Here is a 19365-nt window from a genome sequence, read left to right as displayed (position 1 = left end):
TATTTTTTGTATGTGGGATGCCGCCACAACATAGCCAACAAGTGGTGTACGGCTGCACCCAGGATCTGAACCTGCAAACCTGGGCCTCTGAAGCAGAGCACACCAGACTTAACCACTATGCCACGGGGCCACCTCCTCTTCTTTTTTTCAACGCATAGTTTCTTTAAGTTAACTGGGAGATCCAGAGCCAAATGTGAAGAGAGCCGGCCTTATGGAAAGGGAACCATCTCCCCACAGGACAAGGCCAGCCAGCCCTCTGGCTGCCCAAAGGCCTGGGCTTCAGAAGCAAAGGGGGATGGGAGTGGAGGACCCAGGATAGCACAGCTGACTGCAGTGACAGCCCTGGCACTAAGACCTTGTCCTTCTGTTCCATCTCCTGGTCTAGGTAGAGGGGCTGCTCTGGACTGTGCCAGGGAGGGGAGACAGGCCCACTAGCTCTCCCTGGTGACAGGTTCCTCCACAGCTGGAACATCCTCTCCCTGGGTCCAGCTTGGTGGGCCCTGGAGCCATATGATGTGTGTGCTTTTGAGTTCTATGAGTGCAGTGCGGGGCACGAGGGGAAGCATGAGGAGCCAAAAAAACCCAAATAATAGGGGTAGGCAAGGCTATGAGGGGATCCACAAGATCCCAGAGGTCTCACTCAGGGCTACTGCCTGTCTCCTTGGGCCTGGTCCTGCTGCAATGGAAGACAATTTGGAAAAAGGAGTGACCTGAAGGGTAATCTTCTGAAAGCCCACTAGCAAAGTTTCCCAAGCCCCAAGAGGACAAGTGTGCCTTCTAGAGGTAGGAGGGTGAAGAAGAGCCAGGATGCTTGCAGGTCAGGCGAGATCAAGGAAGACTGCTGGGAATCCAGGGTTAGGATCGGTCAGAGGCATCTTTCAGCTCCAAGAGCCAAGGAACAGAGGGCCAGCAGAGAGGTACCCCCCAGCTGGGAGCCAGCGAGGCCTTGTCACCACAGCGTAAACAACGGGGCCAGACAGTCCAGTTTGAGATCTAAAACACTGGTTGAGGGGAGCTTTTTGGAGGCAGTACATGCACCACTGAGTCCCCTGGCCATGGGCTCCTCCAAAGCTCTCAGACAAGCTAGCTGGGGTGTACAGACCTTTTTGAGTGAAAGAAGAGCCCCGAGCCCAAACTCTGGACGCTGTGTAGGCAGGAAGCAGGTGGGAAAGGTGGTTCAACATAAGGCACAGCGGGAACAAGCCAGGGTGAGCTGCACAGGCAGCCTCCAGACCTAATGCCAGGCTCCAGGAAAACCTGAAGGGAAGCCAGGGAGCCTCTGGGGCAAGTGGCCTGAACAAGAATAGGCCCCACAGAACAGAAGGCAGAAAAGGGCTCCAACAGCCAGGAAGTGGGTCGTGCGCACCTCTGTGTTCCTGGGGCCTAGTGTGCCACCTGCTCACGGAGGCCTGCAGTAAATCTTCACTAGATAAGCTAACTTACTCATTCTGCATGGATTTATTTTACGGCTGCTGGGTGCTAAGTGCTGGGGATACAGAGGTGAACAAGAAAAGGTCCCCGCCCTCATGAAGTTTACAATCCGGGGGAGGCAGAAAGAGAGAGAGAGCAAACCAGGAAGAGGATGGATAAGACAAGGACAGACAAGACAACAAGGTGGGTGCAAGGCAAGCTCCCCTGGGCTGTGATGCTGAAGCTCACTCCGAGGGACGACAAAGCCCTTCACACAAAGATCTCCAGGCAGAGGAACAGCAAGTGCTCGTTCAGGAGCTGCCTGCAGCCTGCAGCCTAACGACTCCCTGCTGAATTGTCCCTTCAATTCTCCAGAGCAGAAATTATCTTTCTAGACACAAACCTGATGTCACTCCCTGGCTCCAAATCTTCAGTGGACTCCTGAGTCCTGACGAAAGACCCCAGCTCCTCCAAGGGGCAGAAGCACCTCCATAAACTGGGTCCTTCCTCCCCTGCCTCAATCTTCACATCCCTGCACCACCACATGGGCCAGGCCCCGGGCCTCTGTTCTGTCTCCTCTACCTGGGCACCCTCCTGCCCCCTTGACCCGCCCACTTCAACTGGTGCTCTAAGGCACAGCTCAGGTGCCAGCTGTGACAGGTCATCTCACCCACTCACCCACATACCTCATGGAGACAGGCTGCTGCTCACTACAAACACTGCCAGGAAAACCTATGTGTCACTCCAGCCTATAAGTCTGGGCACTCACTAAGGGTGACAACTGGGTCTTATTCATCTCAAAATAACCAGCGCCCAGCAAACAGCCCAACAGGTGATAAGATCCCAATGCGTCTTGAATGAATTAACTCACCAATGTTTTTGTTTTCTGTTTTTCTTTCTACCAAGCCACCAGCACTGGTTCACAACCTTGGGTTGTGACCCCTGGGAAGATCTTATACCAATGCGGGGACAGGGACCAATTAAATGAGACTCTCTGGAGGTGGGACCCAGGAACAGATATTTTTTATGTTTTCCAGATGTTGCAAATCACTGATTTACATCCATGTTTTTCAAAGACAAGTGATAACCTGCCCCATCTGAAAAGCCCAAAAAAATAGATTCCCCACACTGGGTGTCTGCTGTGTGAGGGTCTCTGTGGAGACCTGAAATCTGCATTTATAACAGTCCCCGGGTGATTCTGCTATCAAGCCTAGGAGGTGCTGTCACAGCTGCAGAGACAGCAGAAAGGCCGATAGTTACTGAGCAGAGTACTTATTAGACCTGTGCTAAGTGCTTTATGTACAGTGCCTGAACTAAAACTCCATCAGCCCATTTTACAGATGAGAAAACTGAGCGTTCCTCCACTGGCCCACGGTCACACAGGAAGTGATGGCAGAAACGGTCTGCTGGTGTTTCCAAAACACTCCCAGAAACTATAGTGAAGCTGTATTTTACGTATATACGCTCGCATATATATGTATTTATACGTAGCTATATTACGACATCTGTTAACAGTACATACTCCTAGGTCCCCACTTCAGAGCCCCGAGGACGGAGCTGGGCGTCAGTATTTTTTTCTGACTTTTTTGGGGCAGCGGGGAGAAGGGGATAAGGGCGGCTTGCTATCACTGCACCGTGCAGAGCCGCCTCCTGAACAGCAGAGGGCGAGCCTGGGCGCTGCCAGGCGACCCCGGCATGACCCAGGGCCCAGGGGGCCGGCTCCTCCGCAGGACCCTGGAAGCCTTCCGTCTGAAGCTCTTTAGCAATCACCCCGCTTCGCCCGCCCGCGCCCCTCCCTGCGCAGGGGGCGTCCGAGGGCAGCGCAGGGTCCCCGCACGTGACGGCGCCAGGTTCCAGGTGCGTCCCACTCCAGGTGTCCCAGGCCCGGCGGCCCCCCTGCGGCCCCCCTGCTGCCCCCTTACTTGGCATAGTAAACCCAGCCGTCCTTGGTGGTTCTCTGCTCCCAGCACGGGGGCAGCTCGTCCTCGCTGTCCGTGTCGTCCAGGCCCGAGTAGCGCAGGGCTGCCATGGCGGCAAAGCTCGGTCACTCGCTCACTCGCTCGCCCGCTGCCGGTCTCGGCGCCCAGGAAACTCACTCCCGCTTCAACCGAGCGCCCCGCGTCTGGACCCAACCGCTCGCGCCTGCGCACTGCGCCGCGCCGAGCCGCTCAGCAGACTCGGTAGCCGTAATCCAGGATCCGGAGTTTCACAGCTGCCAGCGTAAAAGGGGGCGAGGCCTGAGAAAGAAGGCGGTGAAAGCGCCGACGAGGTCACACTCCCACTCGGCTAGAAGTAAAAGCCGGGGGACTTTCTATGGCTCTGGCGATGGAGCTGAGCTTCGTCAACCTCCCAGCCGCAGGGAAGGGGCGTGGACGTCCAGTCACTATCCAGGACTCCGCCCGTTGCTGGGCGACCTGTAATCACTTCCGCATTGTTCTGCCCAATCCTGCGGGAGCTCCAGCAGTGGGGCATCTTGGGAAATGTAGTCCAGGCCCAGCCGGACTAGATGATGGAGCAGAAAGGAGGGACGCGGACGGTGGATTTCTGGGCTCTAACCTCTCCTTGTTTTAGGGTATTATGAAGAGTGAACGTTCCTGCTCACAAACCTTGCAGAGTTTCCATCACCGAAGGTGATTCGCACAGTGTGTTGTGCTTGTAAACACATTATAAATCGTGGGGAACGTTAAAAATGCAAATTCCCTCACCTTCGGATGACCCGGTCTGGAAGAAGTTTCTTCCAGCCACAGCACAGTTCTGTTGATAATAAAGGACTGACGTTTGTAGAGCGCTTAATTCTGGGGCAGGAATTCATAGACTCTCTCTTTCGTATACCCGACACCTCTGTGAAGTGGGCACAGTTAGAAGAAAGCAGAGCAGCTGAGCCCCTATTGCTGTATTACAGTTATTTATTTATCTGTGTGCTCCTCATTAAACTGACAGCACCACATCTGTGCTGCTTTCTATGGCTAGCACTTGGTAAAATGCCGAGACCTACAAGTTCATTGAATCAAGTGAATAAACAAATGAGTGAATGAATGTGATTCCCTAGGTTTGGCCCTCTATAAATCAACCTAAGTTAAAACAAAATTCCCAGTTTACAAAGTGAACTCTCTCAAACCTCTTGGAGAACCAACAAGTATCCTATAAACGTTCTGTGTCAAAAACCAGAAGCCTATTTTCAACTTGGCCTTGCCTAAGCAGTTTTCCAGAACATTCACTGCTTGGAACTTGCCCCCCAGCTCAGCATTACAGGGAAATCTACTGACTGTGAATTCTCTGGCTTAGGTCTCAGAAGAATGCAAGCCTTCATCCAAAAAATTATATATTTCAAAGGGGCAGGGGTCATGGTGGGGGGGGGGGGGGGCAATGTTGCTTCTTGTCTTCTTAAGTCCTGAAATTGAAATTCCTTTGGGGTTCCTGCTCTGCATGCTCTTTAGGGGAGACACTCACTTTCCTTTGAAATTGCCCAACCAAAAGCTAACTTAATGAAAGCACGGTTTAGTACAGTCTGATTATCACATCTCAGAGCTATTGAAACATCTCTCTTTCCAAATCCATATACATTTAAATAAGCTGCCATTAATCTGCTGCTCTTTTGCTCACCCCAGTTTAACCCTTTGCCTCTGTCACCAAAGCCAACTTACTCCTTTGATATGAATAGGAAATTAGGTCACAAAGTCCCCTGATGATGGGGAGGAGGATGAATGGAGTCAAACTGATTAGCCTCAGTTTCTCCAATCATTATCTGTAGCCTCTGCTCAGCTTCTCACGGGCTGACCAGTTAATCTTGGGTTGCCATCGCCAGAGCCCCTACTGGCACCTGTTGCCTGTGACTTGGCATCAGGCCATAGGTAGTGACATAGTATGGTATCTTCCCCAGACTGTGTAGGGGCCCTCTTGGTAGAATTCTCAACTTCTGGGTCAACTCTCTGCTGTTCCTACCATTTTAACAACTCCTTCCAAGGCTTCTCTTGCCATGGACACCAGGACTTCTCAACCTCAGCACTACTGGGGACTGTCCTGTGTGTTGTAGGATGTTTAGCAGCATCTCTGGCCTCTGCCTACTGGATGCCAGTAATGTCTCCCTTCCGCAACTGCAACAACCAAAAATGTCTCCAGATGTTGCCACTTGTGCTTCCAGCTGAGAACCACTGATCCACAATGACAGTGAGTCAGGCAACTACTAACTCATGAATCAAATGCTGATATGTATTTAAGACAGTGAAGAGTCCATTTCTGGACAGAGATTCACAAAATGGCACTCAGACCCTGCTGATTCTGATCACCAAGTTCTCTAGCACTGTCTGAGGGCACTGCCTCTCCAATTCCTAGCCCATCTGCAGGTGAGAGACATGGGCTGACAGAAGTCTGGCTGGGTGGCCCAGACACTGATAACGGTCCCAAATGGTTATGGTGGCCTCATTTTATTCCTCTCTCCCTACATCTTATCTGTGGCCTCTCTCAGAAGGTTAAAAATTTAAGACAGACAGGCAGTTGGGGATTCGTGACGGTAGGAATGCTAGATTTTAGGATGTATAGTATTTTGGCTTCACTAAAACTGATACTATCTTAGTCATGCTTATTTGACTGCAAGCAACAGAGACTCTTTCAAAAGTTTATGACCAGGGTGCACCAGAGCTAAATTAGGATGTTATTGGGGCCCAAGGGAGCCCAAGGACAGCCCATTTTTCTTTCTCTTATGGGTTTCATGGTTTCTCGCTCCTTCCTCTTTGCTCACATGCTACATTTTTCTGCTCTCTCTCTATACTAGCTTCCTCTAGTCACAGTTTCTGCTCCCCTTGGACTTGAGCTTGCACGTGGCTTTGACTTTGGTCTTACAAGGATATGTCAGAGGGTGAGCCTTGTTTAGCTTGTAAGATTATTTTGGATTTGAGGAACCTTAAGTTTGGGAATGAGCCACTGTCCTCAACAGGTACTCCTAAGAAAGCCTAAAGAATTGTTTGTTTTTGTAAAGCCAACTGAATCACATTGTGATTACTGAGAAAGTTAAAAAAAAAAAATTTCAGTGTGTGATTATACAACTGTACACCAGATGGCCCCATGTGCCCACGATTTTAAAGGCTAAAGTCAATTGCTGAGGAGGATTTCTACATTTGAACTATCTTTTCTTGTTGATTGATCACTTCTGCAATAACTGACAACATGATCATAAGATTGATCAGCTTTTGCTGAAAGCAGTTTGGCCTTCCGCATGCAGCGGGCACAAGTTTGAATGCAACATTTCTGGAGCCATGTTTCTTTAGCTCATTGTTACTGCAATGATGGTCATTTTCCTCCCCAACATGCACACAAACATCCCAACAATTCTGCATAACTTGCTTTAACTTACGTCATCATTCCTTGGGAAATTAAGCCTCATGTTTTGATGCCAAATTCCTCATGCTAAGGAGACCTGGGAAGCTTCCTGGCTATTCTGAGAAACTTCTCATGGAAGATAACCAATAAGGAAGAATATTGCAGAGGATTCTGGGGAAAACTCTTTCTGGTCAATGTGACCTTACATAGGGCGGTGTGTTTATATTTTATTTATTCATTCAAATACACAAATGAAAAAAATTATGCTGGTCTCTGAGAGAAACCAAGAAAAATGAAACACTCCTTATTTCCAGAAATCAGTCAATTAGGATAAGACCAACAGACACAAGGCACTATGGCATGAGGGTTCTAAGAGTCCGTCAAATCGGAGACCTATAGGTCTGCAGAGATTGGCAGGGTTTTGGGGAGGGTTTCCTATAATTTATCTTTGGAACCCAATTCAGCTAATGTCACTTACAAGCTGTGTGTGACAGCAGCCAAGTCATTTACTTTTCCTTATTCCATTATTATCAGTCCAATTTTTACAGATGAGGAAACTGGGGTGCAAGGAATTTAAGTAACTTGCCCAAGGTCACTGGGTGAGCAAGAGCCAGCAGGAGCTGGGATGAAAATCCAAATAAGGGCCTTAGCCCCAAATTCATGCTCTCAACCAACTGCCCTGTGTGCCTTTTCAGGTCAGGGGGTCCCCAGTGCTGGTCCTCAGATGGGTGCCACAGGGTTTTTCACTCCTCCATGGGAAAGTGAGAAAAATAAAGTAAAAGAAATGAATTTTTCATAAAGCTAAAGATATTCCACTTAAACATATGACTGTCCTTTTCTTTTCTATGAGATTACATCTGTCCTTTTATTCTCTGGTGATCTATTTTTTTCCTTTTTCCCCAACATATTTTATTACATAATATTTCAAACATCCAGAAAAGTTGACAGAAGAGTACAATGAATTCCATATTACCCCCGTCACATACACACCTAGATGTAACAATTGATCTATTTCTGCCGTATTTGCTTTAAAGAGAGAGATTCTGTTGTGTGGGCTCAACCATTTGAAAGTGAATTGCTGACATGGAGGCAGTCGACCCCTGAACACTTCAACAGCTGTCTCCTAAGAATAAGGACACTTTTTTCCATATCCTCAATATCATCGTCACACCTAAGAAAATTAAGGATATCTCCATTACATCATCTATTATACTCAAATTGTCATTTTGGATTTTTTTTAAATTAAGATATAATTTTCTTACCATAAAATTCACCACCCTTTAAAAGTGTAAAAGTCAATGGTTTTAATATATTTACAGAATTGTGTAACTACTGTGTAATTTTAGAATATTTTCATCAACCCAAAAGGAAACCATTAGCAATCATTCTTCATTCTCCCTTCCCCTCAGCCCCTGGCAACCATAATCTACTTTCTGTCTGTAAGGATTTGCCTATTCTGGGCATTTCCTATCAAAGGAATTATACAACATGTGGTCCTTTGCGTCTGGCATCTTTCACTTAGCATAATGTTTTTGAGGGTCATCCATATTGTAGCATGTATCAGTACTTCATTCCTTTTTAAGCCTGAGTAATATTCCATTATATGAATATGCCACATTTTATTTACCCATTCATCAGTTGATGGACATTTGGGTTGTGTCCACTTTTGGGCTACTATGAATAATGCTGCTATGAATGTTCATGTACAAGTTTTTATGTGGACATATGTTTTCATTTCCCATGGGGATATACCTAGGAGTAGAATTGCTGGATCATATGGTAGTCTATGTTTAACAATTGTAAAATATCTTTTATAGCATATTTTTCCCCCCGAACCAGGAGCCGTTTGAGGTTTATGCATTGTACTTGGTTCCTTGTCTCTTTGGTCTCATTTAATCTGGAACAGTGCTCCCACCTTTTTTCCTCATGATGCTGACATTCTGAAGAATCCAGGTAATGTCATCTGAACCTCTTTTCTTGATTTTTCTGACTGCTCCCATCTGATACAATTTAAATTCTTCCTTTATCCCTGTTTCTGCTATAACCTGGAAGTAAGTCTGGAAACTCTATTAGGTTCCTGGCAAAAATATAATTTTTAGATGATGTATATTATTTCCTACTTTTTTAGCGTTAAAATGTCAGGGCCAGCCCTGTAGCTGCGTGTTTGAAGTTCCACGCACTCAGCTTCGGCGGCCCAGGTTCGTGGGTTTGGATCCCAGACACGGACCTACACCACTTGTCAGCCACACTGTGGAGGCATCCCGCATAAAACGTGGAGGAAGATTGGCATGGATATTGGCTTGAGACTGGTCTTCTTCAAGCAAAAAAAAAAAGAGGAAGATTGGCAATGGATGTTAGCTCAGGGCAAATCTTCCTCACCCCAAAAAATAAATAAAATCTTATCTTTTATGAAAAGATAGTGACAACAGGATTTTTTTTGTTTGCCCGTTTCATTTTTAAAACATCCTTTTGTGACACAATTATAAAGTTGATAATCTCAGTATTATGTACCTCACTAAAAACAATGCACAAATAACAATAAAAATGAACCATAAACCAAAGCCTTTCTCTATTGCATGAAATCTAAAAGATTAGGGTCCCCTAAACTGGGTAACTTGTAAACCTTTACAGCCATAATAGGCTAAGAACTGATTCCCTGAAGCATCAGAAGGAGAGAGTGATTCTGTTTTATTCTGAAAATTCTCAGAAGTAATAATACACATTTTCTCCTGGGCCACAGGTAGGCACTCTCCCCTGCTGAGCACATCACATCTATTGCAGCGACTTCTGGAAATTAGACCGTTGAGTTTGGAAACTTCACTTGTTTAATTTATATATAAAGACCCCAAGCTTCGATGTAGCTTTCGTGTATAATTGCTAACTTGCCAACACTCACGAAATTCTATTTCAGCCTAACCTCATTCCTAGCTCCTTTCTGCCCTGCAGGGAGGAGAGTCACCCTCTGGGGGGCGGGGGCAGTCGTGTTGCCCCCAGTCACTTGAAAATTGTCGTGAGGAGTCCATTCTGTTTAAAGTCTTCCACCACCTGTTTAGAGTGTCTTATTTTGGCAGCCAAAGCTTCCAAGATGTCGCTCTGATCCACAGCTGTCGCGATCTTGCCAATGAATTCTTCCAAAGACTCCAGGCCCTGGAGCCCAAGATTCACCCCAGATCCTGCCAGACGTGCACATGTAAATGTACCAGAAGGGGGGACATAGAGAAAAGAAAAGGAAAAAGAAGTAATGACTACAAAGCCCTCAGCACAGTGCCAGGCACGAAGCCAGCTATTATTACTGAACGTTATATCATGAACTGTTAGCTATCATCATTGTTGTTATAGGTGATTAGAACCAGACTGTAAGAACTTTAAAATTCAACCATGAAGCACAACTCTGACTTTAGATCAGACTTTAAAGCATATGCATAATTCTACAAAGCTTTTTCGGAGCATGCTAACATACATCACTATGTCAAACACATAGTGGTGGGTAATATTAGCCCCACTCTACAGAAGAGATAACTGAGGCTCAGTTTAGCAAATACAGCATAGATCTGGCAAATGATAGAGCAGAGACCACTCCCAATTCTCTCAGTTCTGAAGGCGGTATTGTTTTCTGAATCACCTGACTGTCCTGTCGCCCAGGTTTTGCACAGGAAATCTGAACTTGTCAACCTAATGAACTGTGTTGATTTGCACTTGTGGAATCTCCCAGCAGATCGGTGGTGAATTCTTTAAGAAAGTAACGAACACCACACTCTCCCTAACATCCCTAGCACGGCCTCTCGCTCTCACCCACAGCTTCTGCATAAAGCCTTGTCTTCAGTGGGCACCTTGATCAGAGCGAGCTATTTAAAATGCACATCTAAACAGCCACTCCCCAACATGAAAATCTTTTCCTGAGGCTATAAAATATATTCGTGGTGGCCATGGTGGCTTCTGGATTAGAGAACATTCCAGAGTAGTAGCAGTGAGTAATGAGAGGCGGGCCTTCTCTGTATATACTTTGAAACGCATAATTTGTGCATGAATTATGCATTTAAAAAAAATAATTTTTAACTAAACGCATGAATAAATACATAAATAAGTCATTTGCTGGGCTCCCCCATTCCAGACCTTTACTACCACAATGGTATTGAGTTCAAGTTCTACAGCCCAATCTTTTGTGAATGGTCCAAGCCCCACTGGAAATTGGAGGTGAAATAAAGGTTCAAGTGCAGTTCTGTCAGACTCTAGGACCCTGACATCTTCACCTCCCTCCTTACCTCACACACACACACACACACACATACACACACACATACAGCAGTGAAGAATAGACCCCACTCACTCTGAACCTTTTTTTTTGAGGAAGGTTAGCCCTGAGCTAACATCCACCACCAATCCTTCTCTTTTTGCCAAGGAAGACTGCCCCTGAGCTAACATCCATGCCCATCTTCCTCTACTTTATATGTGGGACGCCTGCCGCAGCATGGCTTGCCAAGCACTGCGTAGGTCCAAGCCCAGAATCCGAACCAACAAACCTGGCTGTCAAAGCGGAGTGCGAAGTTAACTGCTGTGCCACTGGGCTGGCCCCAAAAGCAGAACTTTTTATTTTGTTTAGGTAAATAAATATATAAGGACAAAGAGGGCGGGAGAGAAGATTACAGAAAGAACATTTTGGAATCTGGAAAGCAAAAGAAGCATATGTGGTGTAATTTCTTGGAGAAGGTTTGGCTCAAGCAGCAGAACACCCAACTTAATAGAGGTTTAAACACGTGAGGTTTATTTCTCTCATATGAATATGGAATTGGGGAGTAAAGACTAGGCATGAGAGTTCCATAAAGTTGTCAGGGACCTAGCCTCTTTGTACCTTTCTTCAATTCCCTGTATGTGACCCTCATCTCACGGTCCAAGATGGCTGCTTGAGCTCTGTGCATCACATCCATTTTCCAGCTGGCAGTAAGGAGGAAAGGTGGATGAGACAGGCATGCACCTCACTTTAAAGACACTTCTCTTTTAGGTTTTTATCCCATGTCTTTCATCCAAGATATCATTCTCTTTTAAAGAGAGATATTATCCAGGTTTAGTAAGCTATTTTAATATCTATCTTTATGATTAACCAGAGCTTAGGGAATCAACATTTCTTACACAAATGCTGTACTTGAAATTTCCTCAGCTTTGGAGTCAGAAACACCTAGCACTGTGCTAAGCACTTATTAGGAATGCTGGCTCTGGGATTTCCAGTGGGGCTTGTGTAAGCATCTTAACTCTGACCTTCATTTCTTCCACTGAAAACATAAGGATGATCTATTTCCTTCCTCTTTCAAGCTCCAAATCTCCTTCTTTTAATGTTCTCCTAGTCTTCTCATCTTTGCCCTTCTCTTTGTCCCTGATCCCTTTTACATCTCTAATCACCGCTAAAAATAGCCCTACAATCCAGCTGGAGGCAGCATAAGTGGATGCTTAATGCCGGTGTGCCAGTCTGGCTCTGCCACTAGCTGGGTAAGTGAATTAGACCTCAGTTTCCACATCCGGAGAATGGGGGTAATGTTAATGCCTGCCTCTTGGGGGTGAGTAAAGATTACATGAAATAATGCCTGCGAAGTGCTTAGAGCAGAGGCTTCAGCATAGTAAATATAAACTAACTGGGAACAAATAATATTATATTGCAGGCATTGTGCTAAAAGCCTTATGTGGATTATTTAATTATCACAAAAACTCTACGAAATCAATGCTGTTATTTTCTCCATTTTGCCAGTGAGGTAGTGAAAGGCAAGTAACTTCCCCAATTTAATCTCAGATCACAAGTAGTGGGACCTGGGTTTGAACCCAGGCCATCTGCCTCCACAGTTACTGTCCCATCCCCTACTCTCCAGCACCAACCTGAATCAGCTGTTATGCTAAAGGCAGTTAACTCAGTTATTGACCTTTCTTCAGGTTTTTGGATCAACTTAAAACCATTAAGAAATTACTGTGTTCGTTTTCTGTGCCAAGCAAAGAAAAATCTCTACCAGTTTAAAGAAACGGAAAATAACAACCAATATTATTCAGCTCTTACTAAGCGCTTTAAATGCAAGAACTCATTGAATCTCACAACATCCTATGAGAAGTATACCATTCATGGCCCCATTACATGGTTGTGAAAATAGAGGCTGAGGGGGTTAAATATTTAGTAGCAGGTGGCAGAGGGCTGGTGCCCTAACTCATACCACGATGTCACGTGCCTCTGAAAACATGGTCCCTGCCCTTAAGGAATTTAATAACCTGCCCAGGAAGATAGACAGCCCCTTGACCCTGCTTGTGCTACTCATGTCCCTGCTCCCTCGCACCTCCCCGCCCACTTCCACGCTCAGGGGAACATTCTAAACAAATACTCAGAGCCCGCCCTGTACAGCCGCTCACCCGTGTCAAAGTTGAGCACTCGAGCTGCCTCTCCCTCCACAGTGACTACCCTGCCTATGCCCTGGATGTAGGCAGCTGTGGCCCGCCGGTGGGACAGCGTGATCTCAAACAGCCTTCTGCTGCACTGCACCCGGGACATGGCGGCGTCCCTCACGCGGGGCTCGATGTCCATCTTGTAGGCGTTGAACGCTTGGTGGAAGATGGTCTTCATGACCTACAAGGAGGGGGCCAGAGACGTGAGAAGCGGGCTCTTCGCTTCCGGAAACCCATCATACAGACGGACCAAAACACTTTCTGAGCACGATTTCAACAACAAACCAGGAAACACCATTGCTGCTGGTGGAGGATGGGCGTGATGATGACGCAGTCACTTAGAATTTCATTTGTAAAGGGTTAATAATAAAGAAAATGCTGAGGTAGAATCTATATTTGGTTCTTAAAGAAACTGAAACAAAAATTATAACTATTTTCATGAACCCCTACCTGAAATTTAGCATTTCCCTCCAGTGTGAATGGAGTCACAGGACTACCCATGACTTTGTCTCCAATAAAAACCATGGATATTTTTCAAACGACGTTAAGGTTGTTGCAGAAATCTCAAAGCACGGTTTATGCTTATCACTTCTTTGAAATTAACTGTCACCTCATCTTATTTCATGAATTATTAAAGAAGCACAGATATTCTAATATCACAAATTTTTTGAAAATATTTTGATAACTGTATTTCAATTCTATCAGTTTTCTTCATCAACCCATGTATTTTATTTTATGCATTTAAAAACATAATCCTGAGACGGGGTCTATAAAATTCATCAGACTGCCAAAGTGCTCCATGGTGCAAAAGAGATTAAGATTTTATGTAAATTTTATGTAAATAAAATTGTTTCTAAGTGTCCTTCCTATGAAGAAACAATGCTATGAAGCATAGGCTGCTTTTTCTGTCCTCATTCTTGAGATGATCTGAGACAGAGAGGGTAAGCAACTTTCCAAAGATCACACAACTTGTCTTTGAAATAGGCCCCAACTCTTAATTAGAATGTTAAGCTCCCTCTAAAGATATGGTCCCTGCCCTTAAGGAATTTATCATCTGCTGAGAAAGAAAGATTTGTTCTGCCTGCCTTACTGCCTCCTGCACACAATTCTACTTCCTTCTCTACTCCCACCCCGAGGGAAGTTTCTGTATTTGTTATCACATCGCAAAAAAAAAAATAAAGGTAGATGGATTTTCATTGAATTCAAGTAGCATATGGTTTAATCTGTCTAAGACTCTCTTTGGCAGACCTTAGCTGAAAAGGACACCTAAATTAACTTTTCTTGTGTATGGATTAATTTGGCCCAGAATTTTAAAGATTTTATGGATTAGCTGGGAGATATGCTGCATATACCCATTAAATTTTGAGGTGACCGATTTGAGAAATTTTCTCCTATAGTCACCTATAGACATTATTTTAGGGGGGAAAAAGTCACCTACAGCCTATAAAGAACACATCTCTATTTCATAGCACCAAAAGTTAAAGCAAGAAGAAAAAAAGAGGAATTTGAGAATAATCTGAAAATGAATTTTATCAGGGATGCTAGCAAGTAAAAGGGATTTCCGAGGTGAAGAATTTCCACTGGTGAATTAGGATTCATGCTGGTGCAGACTCTGGGATACCCACCAATAGCCATTCCCCTCCTCCTTGCTAAAGAAACCCTGAGTTTATCTGGCAGCAATGTGCACTGCCCCAAGAATTAAACCCCTATTGTCCAAGTGAATCAACGCAACCCATTCTCTCTGCTAGTGATTGGTCAGTGGGTAAGTGTGTAACCTAGCTTTGGCCAGTGAGATGTTGGGGAAGTCTTCTGGGACTTTCTGGGAAGATTTTCCTTCCTGAAAAGAGAGAAGCTTTGGAAAAGAAAGCTTGCGTTCTACTTGGAACTCTGTACTATCAAGACATGGTGCTTAGAATTGAGGCTGCCATCTTGGGAGCATGATGGAGACGTTGCTGACATACTAAAGCTAGCAGGACAGATAAATAGAAGAGAATCTCGGTCTTGGATGACATTGAGTCACAGTAATAAATCAGTGTCCTTCTGGTTGGGGCCACTTTGATATGACTACACAATTTCTTGCAGTCAAGTGCACCCTCACAAGGTATGCATGCTCACTCCCTTGGTGTAAACCAAGATGGCCTGGAGAAATGGTCTTTTAATGCATATAGTTTGTCTCTCCAGATCAACAGCGAAACATCCCACATGCTAGACGTGGGTTTCAACTGACCTTGGAAAAGCACTTTCTAAGCAGCAGGCACACCAGGGTCGAACACAGCACATTTCAGTAGGATATGGTCAAATGGAACCAGTTCTTAGCCTCTGACATCATTGATGCTCCAGATCTCTTTCAATTGTCTGGAGTAACCAAGGTCTGATTTGTAGTGGTCATCAATAAGTCAAGGCTGTTTCTCCTATTATAGCCTTCCTTGTGATCAACTTTAAGCGGTGTACTAGGATGAAGAGCAGAGGGATGGGACTGAAATCCTAGACATGGCCTATGTTGGCCTACATGATCTGGCTCCTCCTTGCTTGCCCCTCTCCAAATGCAGCTGCTGCCACTCGACCCTTTCTCTTTGCCCTGTGACCACAGTGGTTTATGGCCACCTAAATGCCTTCATACATGCTGTTCTCTCTGACAAAATTGCCCCCTGTTCCTCCTGGCCCTACTTAAGACCTGAGCCTTGTCCCTCATGGCTCAGCACAAATATAGGTTCCTCAAGGAAGCCTTCCCAGCCCTCCAGAACTTTCGTTATAGCTCATTTAACATCCTATATGTCTCCTTGTGGCACTTACTTTTAGTTAAAAACATTATAAGTGAGTTAGTCATTTAACATCTTTTTCACCCAATAGAATGTTGGTGACATTAGGCAGGGACAATGTCTTAGTCATCACTGTATCCCTAGAGCTTGACATAGAGCCTGACACATAGTAGGTACTCAGTTAATACATGCCAAGTAAATGGCTGCTCTCCAAAGAGAAGTTAAAATGATGCAGGCACTGCGTCACCAAGAATACTCTCAGATGCCATTAATGAGTCGCAGCTAGAAGCTGCTTATATAGTTAGGACAAAACTCTCTCTCATGACCAGGACACCTGACTTAGAGTGGGTTCAGTGCTGGTAATTTAAGGACCCAGGTTCTTCTTATCTTTTAATTCAGCTGTTCTCTTCAGGGCACTGGCTTATCTTCTTGCGCTGGCTCCATTTATAGTTCCACGATTGCTGCCACAGTTCCAAAGTGAGGAGATAATATCCAGAGGCAGAAAAAATGGAAGTCCGTTTCTAGTGCTCCTGTTCAAGAATGAAGGAAATCTCCCAGAGCAACCCTCCTTGGTCAGAAGTGTGCCACACACCCATCCTCGAACTGATCATTAACGAGGGGCATGGCATTCTGATTACCATGTTAGAACAAACGAGATTCACCCTGAGGAAAGTGAAGGGCCAAGTGCCATCTGTCTTCTGTCCCATGAACGCAATCATGACTGTTTTAGTAAGGAAGAAGCTGGGTGTGTGTGGATGTGTGGCGCTGGTGCTCGGAATGAGGAGGAGAGTTTGACAGGCATCCAAGAATGCCTGCCACCCACCCTCAGTGTGCAGGAAATTCATTAGAATAAATGTTGGCATCAAAAATATAGCATGCAGCCAAGGGAGAAAAGTGTAATTCTGAAGAAAAAAATCATGATATGAAAATGTTCAATAATGAATTCAGCACCTAAAAAACACCCACCCTTTAAACATTTCTTCCCCCTTAATAGTAACTTCTATTTCACCCCCACCCATCATTAATATCTTTTTGATTAAGCTGACTGATAGTCAACTGTAGTGAACATCTAACGTGATAACACAAATGCAATCGATGTAAGTTGATTACAAAGCGGAATTGCAAATAGTTCCAAAAGTGTGGGCTTTTATAAAATCGATGTGGGTGATTTCAGACAACCACTTCAACTGCAGGCAAAGGAACTCACAGAAGTACACCAGTTAACAGTTCAGTTGGATAAAGGATGATGGGAGGCACTTAAAAAGTATATTTGGATTAAAGGGCTAGAAAAATGGCACTGTTAAAAGATTCATGAAGTTCTTGAATGTTGTTTTTGCAGATGAGACTTTCTTTATGTTCCTAATGTGCAAGTCAATTGTGAAGGGCAAGGTCTATAACACTATCAAATAATTTTGCAGGAAAAATGAACCATCCCCTCCAAAAATAAATGAACATTTGATTCACTTTTTATTCTAAGATTCAGCAAAGCTGCTATTACGGCCCACATTTGAATACATAGCACATAAAAGAAACTTATTCTCATAACTTATAGCTACAGTTTTCCCTCCATTTATAACACAATTTTGGTTACCTTGTAATGAAGCTTAAGGCCTTACTTTAAGAGAGCAGATGATCTTGAGATAATAAGGACCTCCAGTATGTTAAAATGATGATTATAAAGATTCTCTAGAAACATGGATAATTCTTTATGATATGATGCTAAGTAGAAAAAAATGGGACACCAAAGACTACACATGATAATTGTAACCATGTAAAAATATTTATGTATTTGGATAAGAATTGAAGGAAAAATAAAAGTGTGTGCATATGGGGGAACTAAGGCTAATTCCCTTCCTCTCTTTTCCTTTTATTTCCCAAATATATTTTATTCCAATAATTTTTTGTTAACTAAACAATAAGCCCAGAAAAACAATCCAATATGTTTTTGAACTATTTAGAGTCATAGCAATGCTGTGTGTTGATTAAGGACATCTCCGACTTAATGCTCACAGGGTATGAAAGGCAGTCTTTAAGATCGCCCCCAGTGATCCCCATCTCCTGGTATTCATGCCCATGTGTAATATCCACCCCTTGAATGTGGACTTGATTGATCAACTCTCTTCTAATGAATCCAATATGGCAGAAGAAATGGGATGTCACTCCAAGATTAGGTCATAAAAAGACTACAGCTTCTATCTTGGGTGTTCAGCCTCTCTCCCTCTTGCTCACTCATGCTGAGGGATGCCATCCTCCATGTTATAAGCTGCCTTACAGAGAGGCCCATGTGCAAAGATCTGGTATCTCCTGCCAAGAGTCACATGAGCGAGTTTGAAAACAGATTCACACCCACATACACACACACACAATGGCCCCAGTTAAGCTTTGAGATGACTGCAGCCTTGTGAGAGACCCTGAGCCAGAGGTAACCAGCTAAACCACACCTGAATTCCTGACCCACAGACATGGTGACATCATAAATATTGTTGTAAGGCACTAACTTAGGGGTTATTTGTTACACAGCAATAGATCATTAATAATGAAAGTTTACATTCATATCTCAGGAATTTGTCATTTAAGAATATGACAATTTACCTGATTTACAAATATTGTGAATAGAAACATTTTTTAAAAATCTCTGGGTTAGGGGCTGGCCCCGTGGCCGAGTGGTTAAGTTCGCGCACTCCACTGCAGGTGGCCCAGTGTTTCGTTGGTTCGAATCCTGGGCGCAGACATGGCACTGCTCATCAAACCATGCTGAGGCAGCATCCCACATGCCACAACTAGAAGGACCCACGACGAAGAATGTATAACTATGTACTGGGGGGCTTTGGGGAGAAAAATGAAAAAATAAAATCTTTAAATAAAAAAAAAAACTCTGGGTTAGAGTTACAGAACTGCTTTTAAGAAATCAATAAAAGCTGTTTACATATTTGTATATAGAGCAGTATTGATGACAATCTTTATTTGAAAATAAAAGTACACAAAGTGAAATTCAAAGTACTATAGAGTTTCTTAGCTGATAAAAAACAAGTGCTTCCCTACCCCCATTCTCCCCGTACTTACTGAGGAGCTGACAGTATGACGGAGAAATCTAACAACTTTGGAATCAGAAGCTGGACATGCCAAAGCGATATATCGGTGGCGGAAGGTTCCGTAGATTTTCAGGTGGAAACCTGGCTGTTTGACTGCCTGATGCGAGATTGGGGATTCCTTTTTTGCAGAAGTGAACTCGATCCCATAAGCAGAGAGATCGAGGTAGAGGTTGTGGGCTCGGATTTCTGGTGTGGGCACCTGGGGAAGGAAAAGCAGGTTGGAGAGACTGTGGAGAAAAAGAATTATAATGACAGTGCTTTCTGGTTGATTCTGACCGCAGGTCCCACCTCTTAATACCATCACATCAGGCATTAGGATTTCAACATATGAATTTGGGCGGGAGGACACAAACATTCAGACCATAGCAGGGACT

At 44.5% G+C, this 19365-nt stretch overlaps 2 protein-coding genes across 12 annotated transcripts in view; both read right to left on the bottom strand.

Moving 5' to 3' along the window:
• Positions 1–3818, bottom strand: part of WWOX (WW domain containing oxidoreductase) — a 934161-nt gene extending 930343 nt beyond the window's left edge. For 6 of the 10 annotated variants that reach the window (XR_011436925.1, XM_070262080.1, XM_005608444.4 and 3 more), the window contains exon 1: positions 3333–3814. Coding sequence is in view for 8 of the 10 variants with exons in the window: in XM_070262080.1 (XP_070118181.1) it covers positions 3333–3439 (107 nt within the window). In the remaining 2 variants the exon portion in view is untranslated. Of the gene's footprint in view, positions 1–3332 lie in introns of all 10 variants that reach the window. The other 4 variants (XR_011436924.1, XM_023638672.2, XM_014738366.3 and 1 more) reach the window with 2 other exon arrangements.
• Positions 3819–8169: 4351 nt separating this feature from the next.
• Positions 8170–19365, bottom strand: part of LOC106782975 (uncharacterized) — a 32010-nt gene continuing 20814 nt past the window's right edge. For both annotated transcript variants that reach the window (XM_070262083.1, XM_023636880.2), the window contains 3 exons: positions 18963–19190; positions 13108–13321; positions 8170–9899 (listed from right to left, as the gene is read on the bottom strand). In XM_070262083.1, coding sequence (XP_070118184.1) covers positions 9721–9899; positions 13108–13321; positions 18963–19190 — 621 coding nt within the window. In that variant the 3' untranslated portion in view covers positions 8170–9720. The remainder of the gene's footprint in view (positions 9900–13107; positions 13322–18962; positions 19191–19365) is intronic.

The sequence above is a fragment of the Equus caballus genome, chromosome 3 (genome assembly GCF_041296265.1).
Source record: "Equus caballus isolate H_3958 breed thoroughbred chromosome 3, TB-T2T, whole genome shotgun sequence".
Lineage (NCBI taxonomy): Eukaryota > Metazoa > Chordata > Mammalia > Perissodactyla > Equidae > Equus > Equus caballus.
Note: the sequence above shows the minus strand (reverse complement) of the source record. Positions and strands in the feature narration are given on the sequence as shown.